The sequence below is a fragment of the Notechis scutatus genome, chromosome 10 (assembly GCF_049901735.1).
Source record: "Notechis scutatus isolate UNSWTSFEM ecotype Mainland chromosome 10, rNotScu1.2, whole genome shotgun sequence".
NCBI classification, from domain to species: Eukaryota; Metazoa; Chordata; class Lepidosauria; order Squamata; family Elapidae; genus Notechis; species Notechis scutatus.
The window spans coordinates 2,040,829-2,060,326 of NC_142018.1; the positions used below are offsets into that span (position 1 = coordinate 2,040,829).

General features: G+C 39.9%; 1 protein-coding gene across 4 annotated transcripts in view; it reads left to right on the forward strand.

Annotated features, from left to right (window-relative positions):
• The window catches only part of ARHGEF9 (Cdc42 guanine nucleotide exchange factor 9), a 262,693-nt gene that overhangs the window by 35,045 nt on the left and 208,150 nt on the right, over window positions 1–19,498 (forward strand). For all 4 annotated transcript variants that reach the window (XM_087971959.1, XM_087971957.1, XM_087971956.1 and 1 more), the window contains 2 exons: window positions 8,548–8,698; window positions 18,563–18,672. In XM_087971959.1, coding sequence (XP_087828085.1) covers window positions 8,548–8,698; window positions 18,563–18,672 — 261 coding nt within the window. The remainder of the gene's footprint in view (window positions 1–8,547; window positions 8,699–18,562; window positions 18,673–19,498) is intronic.

The window sequence follows — 19,498 nt, forward strand, 5'->3', positions numbered from 1 at the left end:
CATGATTCAGGCGTTCGGCAGCTGGCAAAGTATTTACAATGGTTACGGTGTCCTGTAACCCCCCTTGGCAACCTTCCCAACCACCTTCTGACAAGCAAAGGCAATGTGAGGAAGCCAGATTTGCATAACGACAAATGATTCACTTCATTGAGTGATTCACTTCATTGAGTGATTCACTGCCATTGCAAAAAAGGTCATAGGATCAGGCACATCTCACTTAACAACCACTTTGCTTCGCGATGGAAATTCTGGACCCAATTGTGGTCATAAGTCAAGGACTACCTGTAGTGCAGTGTTTGGCAACCTTGGGAACTTTAAGATGCCTGGACCTCAACTCCCAGAATTCCCCAGCCAACCAAATGAAGTTGCTGAGATTGAGAAACAATTGCTAGAGGGAGTTTGCTATGAAGCAGAGATACATGAAGAGGGATTCTCACGGGGGTGTTTCTTCAAACTCACCGATTTAGGTTTTTTTAAATGGTTTTCTTAAAGTCCTGGTTCTAGTACTTATGGCAGGTTTCTTTCTTCACTCCACAGGTTGTCTAATACAGGTGGTCCTCAATGTATGACCACAATTGAGCCCAACATTTCTGTTGCTAAGTGAGACAGTTGTTAAGGACATTTTGCCCCATTTTACAACCTTCCTTGCCACAGTTGTTAAGCGAATCACTGCAATTGTGAATCTGGCTCCCTATTGACGTTGCTTGTCAGCAGGTCGCAAAAGAGAATCTAATGAGCGCAGGACACTGCAGGCCTCCTAAGTACAAGTCAGTTGCCAAGCCTTGGAATGTTAATCATGTAAGCTGCAATGGTTGTCAGTGTGAAAAATGGCCAGAAGTCTCTTTTTTCAGTGTTATTGTAACTTTGAATGATCACTAATTGAACTATTGTAAATCAAGGACTACCTGTAGTTAATTTGACTTTATAGTGTGCTTTTTCCTGACACTGGTAAAAATCAGTGTATTTCCATGAAAAGTTGGAAAAACTAACTCAAGAAACCATCCTGAAGCACGGCTGCCAGCCACAATAAGTCAAGTGCTAAAATTCTTGTCTATACTAGCAGACGGTATCGTAGTCCTCCCATTGTTAATACGGACTTTAAAAGAATAAAAACCTATTCACCGTTGTTTATGTTCAGCAATGCGGTTATTTTCTGACTTTGCTTTTTCCTGCATCCCATAATAGCAACAAGTGGTCCACCGGTTGCAGAACTTCTTTCTTTCACCGTGGTCTTGAAGTGCCCTCTGCAGGTTGACTGTTAAATCTGGATTTTTTAGGAATTAGAGAAGCATATATTCCCCCCCCCCTCTTTTTGGTGTATTAAGACTCTGCCCCTAGTTTTCAGTCTAAAGTAATTTAACCCCTGCTGACCTAAGTGAGAGAAGAGTTTTAATACCAAGAGGTCCTTCAAGAACAGTCTCTTCTTTATCTCTTTATTTATTTCTACTGTTGATATTTGAACCAAAGGCTCTTTTCCAGAAGGCAACTGGACTTCTTGCTTTTCATCTAGAAGTTCCTCAGAACTGAAGAGGCTTCTTGGATGAGAAGCAAAAGGTTTTCAAGGAAAAAAACAAAAAAGTCGTTGCTTTCTGGAAAAGAACATTTGGGACCACTGTGACTTGGAGGACTGAGAGGCTCCATAGAAGTCGACTTAATGACTTTGCTTAATAACTGTCTATGGAGATTTTCAATCATCCAAGTCATGATTGTCTCAAAGGTGCTTTTTCAAAGGCAACTGGACTTCCTTTGTTTTTCCTTGAAAAAGTTTCACTTCTCATCCAAGAAGCTTTTTCAGAATATTTTCAAGGAAAAAACCAAGACAGTCCAGTTGCCTTTTGGAAAATCACCTTTGGGACAACCATGACATGGCTGATAGACATTGATATTTGAACTTGGTCCTGGTTCATCAATGAAGTCCTGGTCCACAATGTATTGTATTTATTTTTACAACTCATCATTCTTGTTGCACCTCTTGGCCAAGGGGTCTTCACTCATCCTTAAGTTACAACTGAGTTGCCCAACTGGGAGATGTGTGGACTTCAACTCCCAGAATTTCCCATCCACCATCTTAAAGTTGCCAAGGTTGGGAAACATTGAGTTAGAAGGAAGCCATAGTAGCATGAACTTTAATTGTTGGTCATTGTCCTTCCTTGGTTCTTGCAGTCACTGAATTCCCACAGCTACCAAACCTAACAAGATTTCTTCACTTTGAAATTATCTTTGGACAGCATCAAATATGAGGCAAAAAATGTATTTAATACTGGAATGATCAAGGGGAGCGAAATCTGTCTCATTGATTGTCTGGAGATGAGATTAAGTCAATGTTATGGGAATATGACAAAAGAAACATGTTTTTCCATGGTTAGTTCACACAGGGGAAAAGTTCACACAAGGTGCTCCATTATGATTGCTTTAGCCATGGTTAATGAACCCCACATTTGGGTTATTTTTGTTAAGCCATGATTTATCTCAGGGATTGAATTCACCCCACCAGCACGCTTCAGTCAGCCTTGTTAATAGCTTGAGGCCATGTCTGGCCTACGTCTGTACGATTATATAAGAGAGCTGGATACAAAGCAATTTTGTGTAGTGCTGCTTTCCATTAGTCAGCCAAACAGTTGATTGCATTATTCAATTCTCTGTAGTAGAAAATATATCTGCAAAGAGAAGAATGGGGACCTGGCTTGCCACACAAAAAATTCAAAAGTCTTCAGTTGAATCTAGGATTTTTGGCAGAGAGAAATTAGTTTGCCTAGTTTGTGTGTTTTATGCACATTCTTTCATGGGTGAAAATTTAACACGTTCCCAATGCTGCTGTAATATCTAGTAAACTGGCTGTATGACAGATAGATAAATAAAACCGAAATATTTCTTCTGAGTGATGCACTGGGCTTTTGGGAGAAGAAAGTCATGTTTTCAACCTCTATGGTCAAAGGAGATTTCTCCCCTTGTTTTTCATTCTAGAACAGAATAATAGAGTTGGAAGGGATCTTGGAGATCTTCTAGTCTAACCCCCTACTTGAGCAGGAGACCCTATACCATTTCAGACAAATGGTTGTCCAGTCTCATTTTGAAAACCTCCAGTGATGGAGCACCCACAACTTCTGAAGGCAAACCATTACACTGGTTAAGTGTTCCCACCATTAGGAAATTTCTCCTTAGTTGTAGGTTGCTTTTCTCCTTGGTTAGTTTCCATCCATTATTTCTCATCTTGCCTTTTGGTGCTTTGGAAAATAGTTTGACCCCCCCCTCTTGTCTTTATAGGGAGCTCCTCAAATAATGGAATGCTGCTATAATGTCTCACCTAACCCTTCTTTTCATTAGACTAGACATACCCAATACAGTAGGACCTCTGGTCACGACCATAATTCGTTCCATAACTTTGGTTGCAACCCGATTTGGTCATGACCCGAACCTAATTTTGTAAATTTGGCACTTACAAAAAAAATGGCATGGAAGGGGAAATCGCACGCGAAATTTTTTTTTTGTGAATTTTTGGGTCGGAACCTGATTTGGTTGTGGTTAGAAGCATTTGTGACCAGAGGTTCTACTGTACTTGTAACTGTTCTTCTTGTTTAAGCCTCCAGCCCTCTAATCATTCTTGTTGCTGTTCTCTACATTCTTTCCAGAGTCTCAACATCTTTTTTATGTTTTTGTTTTATATCCAGAACTGGATGCAGTATTGCAAGAGTGTTCTTACTAAGGCTTTGTAAATTGGTAAACTTCATGTGATCTCAATTCCATCCGTCTATTAAATCAGCCTAGGATTGCATTGGCTTTTTTGGCTGCTGTCACACACTATTGACTCATATTTAAGTGATTGTCCACTAGGACTCCAAGATCCCTCACACAGTTTTTTCCACCTTAGTGGCAGATTGCAAGGAAATTCTGTGATTGGGATTATCTCTAGCATATCATCTCTTCTAAGCAGTATTGCTATTTTGGGAAGTCTGAATGATAGGCTGGAAGCCCACTTCTTAGGAACCCTCCAGGCAACATTAAGTTGTGCCCATCCTATTCAATTCCTTGCCAAAGTTGCCAATTGCCAGTTCAATTCAAAGTTGAATCTGAGACATATTTTCCCTTGGAGCCAGTTCCACGAACGAGCTCCTGAATAACCATATTAGTTCAACATACAAGTAGCTCTTGATATACGACAGTAAAGGAGCCTTTCCCATTATGGTTGCATGCTGTGATGGTTGTGAAAGGGGTCAGTCATACTTACCCAATTTTGCAGCATTTTTTGTGAAGGTCGTTGAGTGACTGCTTAAAGCAAATGCTGCAGTCATTAAGTGAACCAGTGGTTTGCTATGGGTGCAGTTTTGCTGGAAATTGGAAGTGCAAATTTTCGGTAAAATGTCATGTGATTCTGGGATACTGTAAACAGCTGCACCTGTGGCCCTGTTGCTGAGCATCTGAAATTCTGTGATTGCAGAGGGTGCCTGTCCACGGGAACTTCACATTTGGGTTGCAAGCCTCCTTTTTCAGGCCAGTTGTAACCTGGAATGGATGTTAAGTGACTGGACATACTTGGAGTACTTGCATTGTTGCTTCTCCACAGGAACATGACCAGCAGTGCAGGATGGCCTCCATTGAGTTTAGGAGATGAAGATCCCATCACACAATGGCGGGAAAAGGAGACCCTGAGCTGTAATAATCAGAAGGGTAGTACTTACAGGCCACAGTCTTCGGTTCACTCTTTTTTCCATTTTTAAATTAGTTTATCGAAATATAAAATATTGTGGTATCTTGATCATTGTCATTTCAGGTAGTCCTCCAGCAGTCGAGTACTGAGGTACCATGGTGCAAAGGAAAATGAAAAATGTGGGAAAATAGCAATGGCAAAAGCGCTTAGACTTTTATATCTCTTCATAGTGCTTTACAGCACTCTTTGAACGGTTTACAAGTCAGTGTGTTGCCCCCAACAAATAGGGAAAAAGTGGTAAAAGAAAGAAAAGCATTGACTTCTTATTCTTTTTAGCACAGTGGAATAAGATAATAACATTACAGCCTCAACCTTTTACTTTTACAATCTTAGATATACCAGCCATTTCTATAACAAACCTTTCTAATCAGCAAAATCCAAAATCAACATTTATTTGTCTTTTTTTTCTACCTCAAGCACAAAGTTCAGAAGTGGTTTCTAAGTGAAAATAAAGTTAGCTGTATTCTTTTTCTTTGATTATGGCAGTCAATTGAGCCATCTTCGCTATCAGTTAATTCTATCAGTTTTCCCAGCAGATCATCCATTGTGGGAATTAAATTCTTTCCACTTTTGTGCATAGAACAGTCTGTTTGTATATTGTGTCAGAAGCATCACAATATAACATTAACATTTGAAATATAAAATACAATATTGAAATATGCACAATTTAAACAAATCTTGCTCAGAAACTAACAACGTTAATTGCATTCTGTCATGCTGCCATGACGTCCTCAAGTGTACACTGATTTTGTGTACACACAAAGGGCATATGTTGTTGTCTGCATGTCACCACAATCACAAAGGGCAGAGATCACCAGATAGCCCCATTTGTTCAGAGTGTCTCTGCATCTTGTTGTACTTGTCTACAGTCTATTCTACAATTTCCATACTTCTCAGCTTTCGTCAGATCCAGGTGCCAGCCCCTCCATTGGTTCCATCCAGTTGTGGTCCATAGACCACCACAGTTGTTGTGTCACTGTTTATGAATTTCTACCTGACCATCATTGTGTATTTTTTTGCACTAAACTCAAAAATAAGATGTTTGCTGTCTTTTTTTCTTCCATCGTGAGTTGCTTCCTTTCTAATCTAACAGTAAACTGTGTCTTTCTTGACATTAATTGAAAGCAGCTGATTGATTGATTGATTTTCCCTGTGTTTGGAAGAAGTGTGGAGGGACAAATCTCTTAATTGAGTTTCTTCGTAAAGCTTGATTGCTGCTATCTCTTTATTTCCTCTAGTGAGTTCATTTTGTTGTGGGACCTTTATCATTCTCTGGAAAAAAAGTTCTTTTTAGGATGAAATGATAAGTTTTGAGTGTTTCCTTGTTTGAAATGGCAGAAATACGCAAAAGGGTCAGACTTTGACCATGGGCTTGTGGTTTCCATGTTGAGTTCTTGCATCCTAACCCCAGTCTCTTCTGAATTAAGGAACAGGTGAACCTCAAGCCCAGCCCCTTGGATTTACGATTTCCTACATATGATCAGAGCAACCTCACTTTTCCTGTAAAAATGAAAATCTCCCATGAAAGAAATGGCTCAATAAAGAATTTCCAGTTCTGTTGCCGCAGGCAATACGGTAGCATTTCTTTTACATTCTGTATGCTGTTCCTCACCCATCAAAAAATGCTGCATCTGCTTGAGGGTAAGGATTGTGTCATGATCTCAATACAGCAAAGGAGATGGAAAATGAAATAAAATATTGCTCTCCACTTATTCAGTGTTAAGTGTTTCTCAAAGTGAGTGATTTGAGCTGTGTTTTGTAATCCAAGTGAAGATCAACCCACTAGTGCCAAGACCTTGAAGATGGAGATAACCTAAGGTTACTCCTTAGTCTTCTGATCACGTTGCTTCTGCTGCTGTTGCCCATCAGTTGCAGATAAATGTGACACTTTTCCTTTTGGGGAAATGTTGTTGAAGGGGAGCAACTGTCCAGTTGCCTTGTGACTTTTGGTGCCTAGAGGCAAGAGGTTGATGAGCGAGGCAGAAGAAAGCTTGCATGCAGAGTGCAAAGCATCCGACTCTGGAGGTGGTATCCTAAGAGGATATAGTTGCAACTGAAGCCATCAGTGAAATCTCGTTCTAAAAGTTCTCTTCTATTGCCTGGTCTCAATAGTTCAGCAGAATTAGAAAATAAAGACATTTAAAACAAAATGAGGGATTAGTGAAACAGCTCCTCAATGAAGTTTCATACAAATTGTGTTGCCTTTTCCTTTTTGGTCCTGGAGATGTGAGGCTTTGCTAGCACTGATTATTAGCACAATAGCACCTACGGTGTTACCTAGTTGTGTAATGAAACATCAGCAAGAAAATCACCAAGCTTGCAGTATTTCCTGTTGTGTTTTTGAGAAACCGAGAAGTTTTAAAGACATGTCTTGGAAATTGTGGAGAGAGAAGACTTAACAAAGCAGAACCACCTCCATGTGCATTGGTTTCCTTGAAGAAGGACTCAGCAATGTTGCATCTATAAAATCCCCAAATTCAGTAATTGGAGGAAAAGAGAGAAGGTTAAAAGCTATAAAGATCTAAGTGCTCTCACTCAAATCCCATGAAATTCTGACCTGAGAATGGTGAACTATCCTGAAGTACCTGCCTTTTTGCAAGACCCAGTGATTCAAGGAAATTTTCTATATATGTTTCATTTCTTGTGCCATCATGTTAAGGTTACCTGAAAAGATTGTCAAAAATTAAGAGGGGTCTGGCAACAATTTTTGGACTTTTTATTAAAAGGCATTAGTTTTTGAGAGCTATAGTTCACTACATCAGTTGCATAGATGGGCCAAATTGGGGTAGGGTTTGATGTGTTTGCTGAAGTTTGCTAACAAAATCATATCCTTTAAAAAATGCATTGGTCTAAAAAGCTGATATTGGACACCTTCTGATTTGAGGCTGCCGAAGACTCTCCTCCTGCAGTGTCTGAAAGGACTATTGACGTAAAGACTGGAACAACAGTGTGCGATGGCAGCCAAAAAAGCCAATGCAATCCTAAGTTGCATTGCAATCAAGATCAAGGGGGGAACTAATACCACTCTATAAAGCCTTAGTAAGACCACACCTAGAGTACTGCATCCAGTTTTGGTCACCACACTATAAAAAGATGTTGAGACTCTAGAAAAAGTCCAGAGAAGAACCACCAGGATGGTTAGGGGACTGGAGGCTCAAATGATGAATGGTTGCAGGAACTGGACATGGCTAGTCTAGTGAAGAGAACAACCAGGGGAGACATGATAGCAGTCTTCCAAAATTTGAAGGGCTACCAAAAAGAGGAAGGGGTCAAGCTATTTTTCAAGGTACCTGAAGGCCAGACAAGGAATAATGGATGTAAACTGATCAAGGAGAGATTCAATCTATAAATAAGCAGAAATTTTCTGACAGTGAGAACAATCAACTAATGGAATAGCTTGCCTTCAGAAGTTGTGGTAGCTTCATCACTGGAGGCTTTCAAGAAGAGACTGGACTGCCATTTGTCAGAGATGGTGTAGGGTTTCCTGCTTGGGTGGGGATTGGACTAAATGACCTACAGTACAAGGTCCCTTCCAACTCTGTTAATCTGTTAAAAACCTAATAATGTAAAATAGAAGAAGGGAAGGAAGGAAGGAAGGAAGGAAGGAAGGGGCACTTTAACTGTATAAAAGATCATGATATCTTTGAATGTGAGCAAATTCCACCTCAGTTGATGAAAATGTCACACATTGCATTTTAGCACTGTGCTTGCTCTTCTTGAGCATGAGTGAAATGAAGATATTTTGACATTTGGGGTGTTTTCTTTATACTGTATTTTATTAAAAAACAACAACTTTGCAGTCATTTTGTCTTTACATCAATTTCCGTCTCTCCCTCCCACAGCCACGATCTCACCCTCTCTGCCCATCTCCAGCATCTCCTCCTCCATTCAAACTTTTTTTGGACCGATGTCACTCCCTCCCACTCTCCAAGAGCACCCCAATGGGATTGGACCGGTTGGAATGGAAACAGAAGTTTTTGATCAGCTCTGCTGGTAAGTCCCATTTTAATGAATCCTCCTAAGTCAGCTGTTACCTTAAGAGGAAGCGGTGAGTAGAAGGTTGTGTGGTGTGGAGTTTCCTAAGATTTGTGCCTGATGTGCAAAAACCTGACTTTGGATTTCATGTGTGAATGCATGTTAAGGAAGTGGGGCAAACTTTAGAAGATGGAGTTGGATTTTGGTGGCAGATCTGCTCATACAGGCTTCATGGTGGCCATCTTGGAAGAATGCTGATGATCCTTTCTGAAGCTGCATCTCAGAATGATTGGAGGATTCTGTGCTGTTTTTTTTCTTCAAAGCAATAAATAAAAAACCCTCACTTTTATGACCCTGTAATCCTGGGGTAGACTTGGGGCGACTGCTGGAGCTGAACGTTTACTGGCCGGATGCCCTTCCTGATGTCACATGGAGTTCACAGCAGACATTATTTTTTTTCTACCCTAGGAGAGAAACATCTGCCACTACCTAGGATTGAACTCTCAACTTTCAGAATGAGAGGCGAGTGTCACCACTAAGCCACCACACTGCTCTTTCAAAGCAATAAATAGGGCCTGTAAAATAATTTGCAAATCTTGTACAGGTAGTTTCAACCTACAATCATTGTTACAACAACATTGAAAAAAGTGACTTACAGTGAGTCCTCCTGCTTATCACGTTGCAGCATCCCTGTGGCCATGAGATCAGAATTCAGGCACTTGGCAACTGGTATGTACAGATAGTCCTTGACTTATGACCAAAACAGAATCCACAGTTTTTATTACTAACTGATAAATTTGTTAATGAGTTTTGCCCCATTTTACGACTTTTAATGCCACATTTGTTAAGTGAATCACTGCAGTTATTAAATTAGTCACACAGTTGTTAAATGAATCCGGTTTCCCCATTGAGTTTCCTTGTCAGAAGGTTGCAAAAGGGGATCATGTGACCCCAGGGACATTGCAACACCATAAATGTGAGTCAGCATGTAAAGCATGTGATCATGGGGATGAAACGGTCATAAGTGTGAAAAATGGTCTCTTTTGGTGCATTGTAATTTTGAACGGTAACGAAGGAAACTGTTTTAAGTCAAGGACTCCATGTATTTATAATGGTTGCAGGGTGATCGCGTGATTGCCATTTGCAACTTTTACCCTGGGCCTTCTGACAAGCAGTCAGAGAAGGAAACCAGATTTGCTTAACAACTGCATGATTCACTTAACAACCATGGCAAAAAAGGTCGTATAATTTTGTATGGCTTTTGTAACAATTTCCTTGGTTTGCGGTGGAAATTCTGGTCTCAATTGTGTTCATAAGTTGAGGGCTACCTGCAGTGGATCGTTATTTTTGTCAGTCAAATAGGTTCTCCTCTAACATGGGGGCTGAGGCAGAGCAGCCCCCTCCCTGCCTTCTCCTTTTTCATTGGACGTTGCATGTTCTGGGGTTGCTCAAAGAGACAAGTCTTCATTGAATGAACTTGGTCCCCTTCGGTTGTTCAGGGGATTTTGGAGTTAATTTTTGTGTGGTTCTGTTCTAATTCGCCTGGTGCAGGTAGTCCTTGACTTACAACAGTTCATTTAGTGGCCATTCAGAGTTAACGTGGCATTGAAAAAAGGGACTGAAGACTGTTATTCACACTTACAACCGTTGCAGCATCCCCGTAGTCATGTGATCAAAATTCCGATGCTTGGCAACTGGTTCATATTTATGGCGGTTGCCGTGTCCCGGGATCATGTGATCAGCTTTTGTGACCTTCTGATAAGCAAAGTCCGTGAGGAAGTCAGATTCACTCTTTGTTCTGACCCAGTTCCCCAAACACGACAAACCCTCTGATGTGAACTCAAAAGATCCCTTTATTAGGAATGCCGGCAGCCCCGGCAAAACGTTTATCTCGCAGGCTACCAAGTCCATCTGGCTGGAAGATGCATAGTTGCCTGCCACATCTATTCATCTCCTCCCCCTGCCTTTTATCCCCAGAGCTAGGGTGGGGCCTTGCTAGCAGCGGTGGCTCTTCCATCCCAAGGACCGTCCCATAGATTTCCACTGCCCTCCTCTCCTCTGCCTTCTGCAGAGCCGCGCGTCAGGCACTGGACCTGGCTGTTCCTCCTCTTCCTCATCAGCCACCTCCAGACCTGGGGGCTGTTGACTCTCCATCTGAGGGCTGATGGATGGCCCAGGCTCAGCCTTTCTCCCTCTCTCTCTGCCAGCTCCCTCTTCCTCCTTGGAGCTCCCAGGTTGCCCTGAGGCTGACCCTGACTCTCCCCGCCTCCGCCTCCTCCTCCTCTGATTCGACTGCCAGAGGGGCCGTGCACTGACAGGCCGCAATACTGTGTTACTAATATAACAATTGCAGTGATTCACTTAACAACTGTGGCATAACGGTCGTAAAATGGGACTAATTTCACTTAACAAATGTTTCACTTCGCAACATAAACTGTGGGCTCAATTGTGGCTGGAACTCAATGACTACCTGTACTTTTCTTTCGTGTCCTCAGTCCTACTTCGACTGCTGGGGAGAAAGTTTGCCGCCCATATTTGTGGTGAATTTGCACTGAGTCAGAGCATTGGTTGTCTAAAATGATTCATAAAATCTCAGTAGGACATTCTTTGGAGAATCTGTTCCCCATAATAGTAGACGTGCAGGATATCTTTTTCCAGTTTTTTAAAAAATATCTTTTTACTCCATTATTCATCCTCGCTTGAGTCATCTTATTTTGGAATGGAAATGTGAAGAATGATGAAACGGGGACAGTTTCTCACGGGTGATCAGAACTTAGACTCTTTAGCAGAAATCCAGTTTGGTTCCCTGCTGGCTTAGAGAGGAGGGGGCAGGGAGAGAGAGAGAAAGGGAGATATGGATAGACAGATATGAGAATGGTGGAGAGATATAGATGGATGGATAGATAGATATAAATGAGGTTGGTTAAGTAGTAATAAGATAATTGCATTAATTTTGACAATACCTTCAGTATTATTAAACACCAACATCTGCCTATCTCAGATCCTTGGGAAGGATTCAATTGGTAGACAAAGATCCCAAGTCTAGTAATAACAGTCCTGCTAATACTTTCTCTGGTTTCCGGGCACAAAAACAAGCGAAACCTGGGTGAGCATCCATTTATCTTCTACCTAGCCGATTTCTGCTTGAGGTTAACAAGGCCATCGGTTCTCTCCAGCTGAACATATTCATCTGTTTTATGTGTCCCACTGAATTTGCTGCCAATTAACTGCCATTTGACTTATAAATTAAGTTAGTAAATAAAAGCATGACTCCTGTCTTGGCTGATCCGTGTGAACCTGAGAACAGAACTCCTGCAGTCTGGAACCAGCTGCTTGTCCTCCAGGTTGATGAGCAGAGTCGGTCCTGTTGGACTAGATCGTGCTGGGCTCTGGGATTCACCAATGGATATAATGTCTTTGTTGCTATCCTTTCTGGTGGGCTCCCCTGGAGGTAGTCCTCAACTTATGACCCCAATTGAGCCCTAAATTTTTGCTGTTAAATGAGACATTTGTTAAGTGATTTGTGCCTCATGTCATGACTTTTCTTGCCAGGGTTGTTGAGTGAATGCCTGCAGTTGGTTGTTAAGTGAATCTGGCTTCCATGTTGACGTTGCTTGTGACAAGGTTGCAAAAGGGGATCACTTAATCCTGAGGCACAGCAGTGGCCCTAAGTGTGAACCAGTTGCCAAGCATCGAAATTGTGATCACATGATCACAGAGATGCTACAATAATCATCAGTCGCTTCTCTCAGTGCTGTTGTAACTTTGAACCATCACCAAACAAACTGTTGTAAGTCAAGGACTACCTGTATTCTCCTTCAGAACTTGAGAGTTTTCAGCCAGAGAGGGACCAGGGGATCCTAAGCAAGTTTCCGTCCAGGAGACATTTAATTTAAATTACAGCTCCAGGATATCTAGTACTGTCCTTGTGTTATTTTTTGGTTGTCTTGTTGGGAGAAACTCATTTTGATCTGTGTGTATATATTTACTTAATATTTTTTCAATCTCTCAGCCATTATATTCATAAATATTTTGTAATCGGTGTTCAATAAAGAAATTGGTCTGTAATTTTTTATGTGGGTGGTATCTGTACTCTCCTTCAGTATTAATGTGATATATGCTTCTCTCCACGACATTGGTAGCTTTGCCTCTGTAAGTACTTCATTATAAATTTCTAAAAGGATTGGATCTAGTATTTCACCTACATTTTTATATAATTCTGCAGGTAATCCATCTGTTCCGGGTTTTTTTGTGTTTTTTTTGTTTACTAATTGCCTCTTTTAGTTTCTCCTTAGTAATCTCTTCATTTAATCTTTCCCTTTCTTCTATTAGTATTGGAATATTTCTTCTTCTATATATTGTTTGATTTTCTTTTTACTCATATCTTCTTGTTTATAGAGTGTACTAAAATATTCCAGTACTATTTCTTTTTTCTTTTCCATATTATTTTGTATCTTTCCCTCCTTATCTTGTAATTGTTGAATCCATCTCTTTTCTTTTTCCTTCCTTAACTTATATGCCAGCCACCTTCCTGGCTTATTGGCATTTTCAAAGTAGTTTTGCTTTACTAATTTCAATGCTCTTAGGTTTCTTTCTTGTTCTAATATGTTCAGTTTATGTTTAGCTAAACTATATTTACTTATAATTTGCTCATTCTCTGGTGTTAATTGCGCTTGTCTTTCCAATTTTCTAATATCATTCTGTTACTCATTACTTTTTTTTTCTTTTTCTTTTTTCTTTCTGGCATTGTATGCAATTGTTACTCCTCTTAAATAGGCTTTCGTTGTGTCCCACAAATTCTGTAAAGAGGTGTGTTCTTTTGTATTTACTTCAAAAACATTTCTAATTCTTTTTTAACTTTTGCTAAATATTCTTTATCTTTCAGAATTTGTGGGTTCAACATCCATCTCCCTCTTTGTTTTGATTGGTCTTTCCATGTTAGTATTAGGGGGTTATGATCTGCCCATATATTTGGTGCTATTTCTATTTCACTTGTCATGTCTTTCATTAGAGTTTTACTTATCCATGCCATATCAATTCTGGACCATGATTTGTGGGGAATAGAGTAAAAGATGAACTGGTTTTCTTTTGAGATATATATTTTCCATATATCTATTAAATTTTGTTTTTCTACCATATTAAAGAATGTTTTTGGAAGGGTGTTCTTTTTTTTCTTTTTTTCCCTAGTACTTTGATAATCTTTTTTAATGTGCGCGACTGCGTTAAAATCTCCTATCATACAAATATCTTCTTTGCCTAATTCTAAAAAATTTTCATGTATTTTTTTTTGTAGTAAGTATCTTGTTTATTGGGGGCATAAATTGCAACAAGTAAGAATTTCCTCTGTTCCCATACCACTTCTAACATTTATGTTTTCCCCACTGAATCTGCATATGGTACTTCTGCCTCTATTCCTTTTCTGACATAAATTGCTACCCCTCTTTTTTTTTCTTGTGATAGTGCTGTATAAAGTTTTCTTAATTTATTACATTATAAATATTTTTTTTATCCTGAGTTCTAATGTGTATATAACGCATCCAGAAAGCTTTAAAATTCAGCTGCCAGTGTACCTCCTGGAGGCACACTATATCCATTTTTTGTTTTGCCAATTTCTTAAAAGTTTAGTTCTGTTTCGATGGAGAATTAACTCCTTTTATATTTATTGACAGTATTTTCAAATTGTTTTCCATTTTCCTTCTTTGCTGCTATTAACTAGTTCCTGTTGTTCCTTGCCTCTGTTTGTGCCCTTGTTCTTACTCTGTTCTCTTCTTGTGATCTTTCTTCTTCTTTCTTTTCCTCTTCTTGCTCTTTTCCATTCTTTTCCAATTGTTGGTCATCTTGGCTGGCCGATTCCAGTTCTTCTCTGCTACTACCAAATTCTTCTGTGCCTACCAGTTGGGTGTGGAAGTGTTGTGCTTTCTCCAAAGTATCTATCTTAATCTTCTTCCCTTGCCATGACACCAACATTCCCTCCATTGTTATCCATCTGAACAGTATATTATTTTTGTTAAGTCGGGCGGCTAGGAAACGATATTCTCTCAGTTGCTCATGCACTCTTTTTGGGATTTGCTTTAATAAAATGATTTCTTTTCCTTTGTAGAATATTGGCTCATCTCTCGTAATTTTGTAGATTATGTCCCTTACTTTTTTCCAAAGTGAAATGGATATGCACTTCTTTAGGCAATCTAAATTGTCTGGCGTAGTTGATATAAACTTGGTTGACTTCGTCCAATTCACTGAGTATCTCACTTTTGTCTCTTTGGAGCGCTTCTGCAATTATTTCGGCCATTGTTGCTGTTAGGTCTTCCTCTTTAGTCTCCTCCACATTCTGAAAGCGCAGATAAAAAAAGGCTCTCTCCATTTCCAGCTGAATCAGTGAGTCTTCCACTTCCCTATTCCATTCCTTCATTTTCTGGCCTACAGATTCTAATTTCTGTTCCGTTTTTTCTGTCCTTTGTTCAATCATTTGTAGTCTTTGGTCATTTTTTTGTAAAACCTCTTGGATCAATCCCACTTTCTCATCTAACTTCTGGATGTCGTTTCTCGCTTCTCTTTTCACTTCCTCCATTTCTATCTTCATTTCTCCGTGGTTTCTGGTCATGCTTTCCTGTAACTTTATCATTGTTTCTTGTATTGATAATAAGGTGGCCTGCATGGTCTGTGTGTTTTTCACGGAGGCTGTTTTGTCTCTTGTAAGCAATCCTTCTATAGATCTTTGCATAGATGGGGATGATGTCGCTGTGGCTGTTTTTGTAGTGGGTTTCTTGTCGGTTTTCACAGCAGTTGTCATAATAATTGTCATTTCTTGCAATATTCTATGTTGCTGTCCTAATATTCTTTCTATCCTCTCCCACAAGAGCATTCAATATTCTCCCAATTTCTGACTCTCTTTTTATTCTGCCCTACAGTCTACAACTCTATATCTGGTATTAGATCCCACTTATTCCCACTTACTTATTTTGGATCTAATAACTCCAAAAGTTATTAGATTATACAATTTTACTGGTCTCTCCCACTGACCTAGACAACACTAATATTAACAGTTCGCTGTTCTATTACTTCTAGATATTAAATGTTTAAACTGTTAGTTAATTGATAGTTTCACATATACAATCAGTTACCTATCTTCAAAAATTAATATCTCTATAAATTAGTAGTTCTATGTTCCAATATACCTTTAGTAACAGTTATACTTTACTAAGAAGTGTAAATAAACAATAGCTTTAGAGTCTAATCAATATATAATTATATAAACCTAAATATTTAAGGGTTTTTATCACAAAATGCCACTAAATATCGTGTTACTAAAGTAAGAATAAAAAAGAAGAAAAGAAAGAAAAGAAAAGATCAACCACAATGTTCTTACATGTATAAATATAAATATTATAATCACAGATAACAATTAATTTTAGATTTAAAAGTTCCAATCAGATTGCTAAATCTTACTGTAATATTGGTGGCTGTAGACTTAAAGGTCACAGCTCACCAGCTCAAATCCCCCAGCAACTAAGACTAACCTGAGCACAAGCAAGCCCCCACCTGAACAGAACACACCCCCAGCCAATCAGAACACAGCCAACCCCCCAACCAATCAGAACACAGCCAAACCCCCACCCAATCAAGTCACACCCCCACTAGCAGTTAAAAGGAAGAAGCAGCTGCAAGCTCACATTACTCCGAGAAGCACAAAGCCAAAGACACAAGCCTGAAGATGATGAATGAGACTTCATCGAAACGTCGCCTAGATACTTCCAATTTTACGTGGGAGAAAACCTGAATAACCAAAGATCCACATACATACATACATACATACATACATACATACATACGCGGGTACTTACATGAATGGTATTCAGCTTTGTTCAGGTATTTTCCCACGTCATTATAGTTGTGCTTTTAAAGATGTAGCAACGTTTCAGCAGAATCTCATCTGCCATCATCAGGCTTCTGTATTGTGTTCGTCTGTAAGTCAGACTTTCACAGCCGTTTCTGTTTTAAATTTGGTGCTAGCCTGCTGCTGTGCCAGAATGGTTCTTTCTTCATCCTGATTGGTTGGGAGTCTTGGTCTGTGTTTACTGATCTTGGAGTTTGCTGTGTTCTGCTTGATTGGTGTTTCTAATATCTTCTGTCTGTTTTGTGGCTTTTTTTGTCTTGATTGGCTGGCAACATTGTGTTTCCTGTATTGGAGGCTTTTAGTGCTGCTTGGCTCCTAGTAAACGGACGGCTATCATTTATTAGGAAGGTAGGTTTCATCTGGGTGCCTGGTTGGGGTGTGTTTGAGCTGGAGGTATCGGGGGTGGTGGTGTCTGTTTGTGCTCAGGTGTTTGCCTGGCTTGTGGTGTAGAGATTTTTTTTGTTTGTGAGTGCAGGCTTCCAGATAATTGACAGTCTGGTGAAGTCATCTCTTCTATTCATGCTTTCAGGTCTTTTTTCAATCTCTATGGCTTCTCTGATAATTCTGTGGCTGGGGTTTTCTATAGTGGCTAGGGTTTTGGTGCCATTGAAGTCGATGCTCTGACCTGTTGCTTTCATGTGTTGGACTAGTGAGGAAGTGTGTTCCAGCTTTTTTACTGCATTTTTGTGTTCATCCAGGCGGGTACTTATTCTTCTATTGGTCTGATGCACAGGGGACTTCATATATGCCTTGGTTTTCCAGGTCAATTTTATCTTTGGGGTTTCTTAGGATGGCTGCTGGAAAACCAAGGATGACCTGGAAAACCAAGGCATATATGAAGTCCACTGTGCATCATATCCTGCCACATACATTGGACAGACCAATAGAACAATAAGTACCCGCCTGGATGAACACAAAAATGCAGTAAAAAAGCTGGAACATAATAAATGATAGCCGTCCGTTTACTCGGAGCCAAGCTGCACTAAAAGCCTCCAATACAGGAAACACAATGTTGCCAGCCAATCAAGACAAAAAAAGCCACAAAACAGACAGAAGATATTAGAAACACCAATCAAGCAGAACACAGCAAACTCCAAGACCAATAAACACAGACCAAGACTCCCAACCAATCAGGATGAAGAAAAAACCATTCTGGCACAGCAGTAGGCTAGCACCAAATTTAAAACAGAAATGGCTGTGAAAGTCTGACTCACAGACGAACACAATACAGAAGCCTGATGATGGCAGATGAGATTCTGCCGAAATGTTGCTGCAACTTTAAAGCACAACTATAACGACATGGGAAAATACCCAAACAAAGCTGAATACCATATATAGAAATACCCGCGAAAATGTAAGAAAACAAATATATATATATGTGTGTGTGTGTGTGTGTGTGTGTGTGTATATGTATATGTATATGTATATGTATATGTATATGTATATATATATAAATCTTTAATAAAATTTATTTAAAATTAAAAAAAGAAAATTGAGTTCTTGGGTTTCATTGGAGGGTGTTAAGGTGACTTAAATTTGAGCATCAGCAGCTTTCTGAATCATGATTTTATGACTAAGGAGAGAGAAGGGCTAAGATTGTGCGACATGCTGGATTAGGCTAAAAAGGCATCGAGAGGTTTATAACTCCAAATAGTAAGAGCCCAGCCCTGGTTTGAGTGAATTCTGTCAGCTAAGCTGCCAGATAAATGTTGTAAGCTGCCCAGAGTCACCCCAAGGCAAGTTGGGTGGCAAACAAATTTAATATATAAATAAATAAAGTATGCCATGGTTTAATTGGGTAGAACGTATTTCTTACAAACACAGCCACTGTGCTTTCTGAACCTGACATTGATATTTAGTACATTGTGTGAATTCAGCCTTGTTTTAGCAACAACCCCAACTCCTAAACTAGCCTGGTCCCCTTTCTTCCCGGGAACATTTTGGAAACCGGCTGTGACAATGAATCTCATTGAATCTCATCCTGGCAGCTGAACATGATCTGGGGTCAAAAACATTGGAGGTGCGCCGAGACACTAAGAACGGCCGAAGTAGATGGAGACCCCTCCAGCCCGGCGCAGAGCAACTGCTACTCAATAAAGTAAGTCATCCTTCCTTTGTTTCTCTAACTGCCTCCGCTCTGACCTAAGAGGTGTGTAAGATCTATCTCTATTGCAGATTTGTCAGCTTTGTATTACAGTTTTAAGCCATTAGATTATGATATGTCACGGCAAAGTAAAAAATGCCATTTGGGCTGGAGATTGATCAGGGACTTATAATCACCTTTCCTTCCGTAGGGATATTGGAGAGGAAAAAAATATTGGGGCAATTTTCCAGTTGTCTGCAACTTTGATTCCCCCTCCCCCCCTTTTTTTTGGTCTTTGCAGAGATGCTACTGAAATAACTTGAGCAACATGCTGGTGCCATTTATTTCTTTCAAAATGGCTTCTGATTTGCAGCATAATTGTTTCCCTCTCAGGTGGATTTGGAATGGCCACGATGATCTACAGAACCTTATAATAGCTTTCCTGCAGTCATAGACCCAAGATAGGAAAAACAAGGCCATTTGCCAAGAGGGTTCAACCAAACCCAAACTAACAATCTGATCCATATATGTATATAAAAATTGGCAAAATTAAAATGATGACATATAATGAAAGAATAAAATAAAAACTTATTTATATTAGACACATACACTCATGCAAAGACACCAGTGTATGCTAAGGACAAGCTTGATGTAGAGGGCTTAGGCAATGTGTCATGGATCCGTCTCTGGATGTGAGTTTGGAGGAGGAGGAGTTTGAGTTGGCAAAGGAAAGCGCAGGGCTGACTGATGGCCTGGACTGGGGCTTGGAGAGTGCTGGCCTGATGGAGCAGCCTCAGCTGGGTCAACCGGACGAGTGACAGGCTGAGGCTGAGCTAGGTGA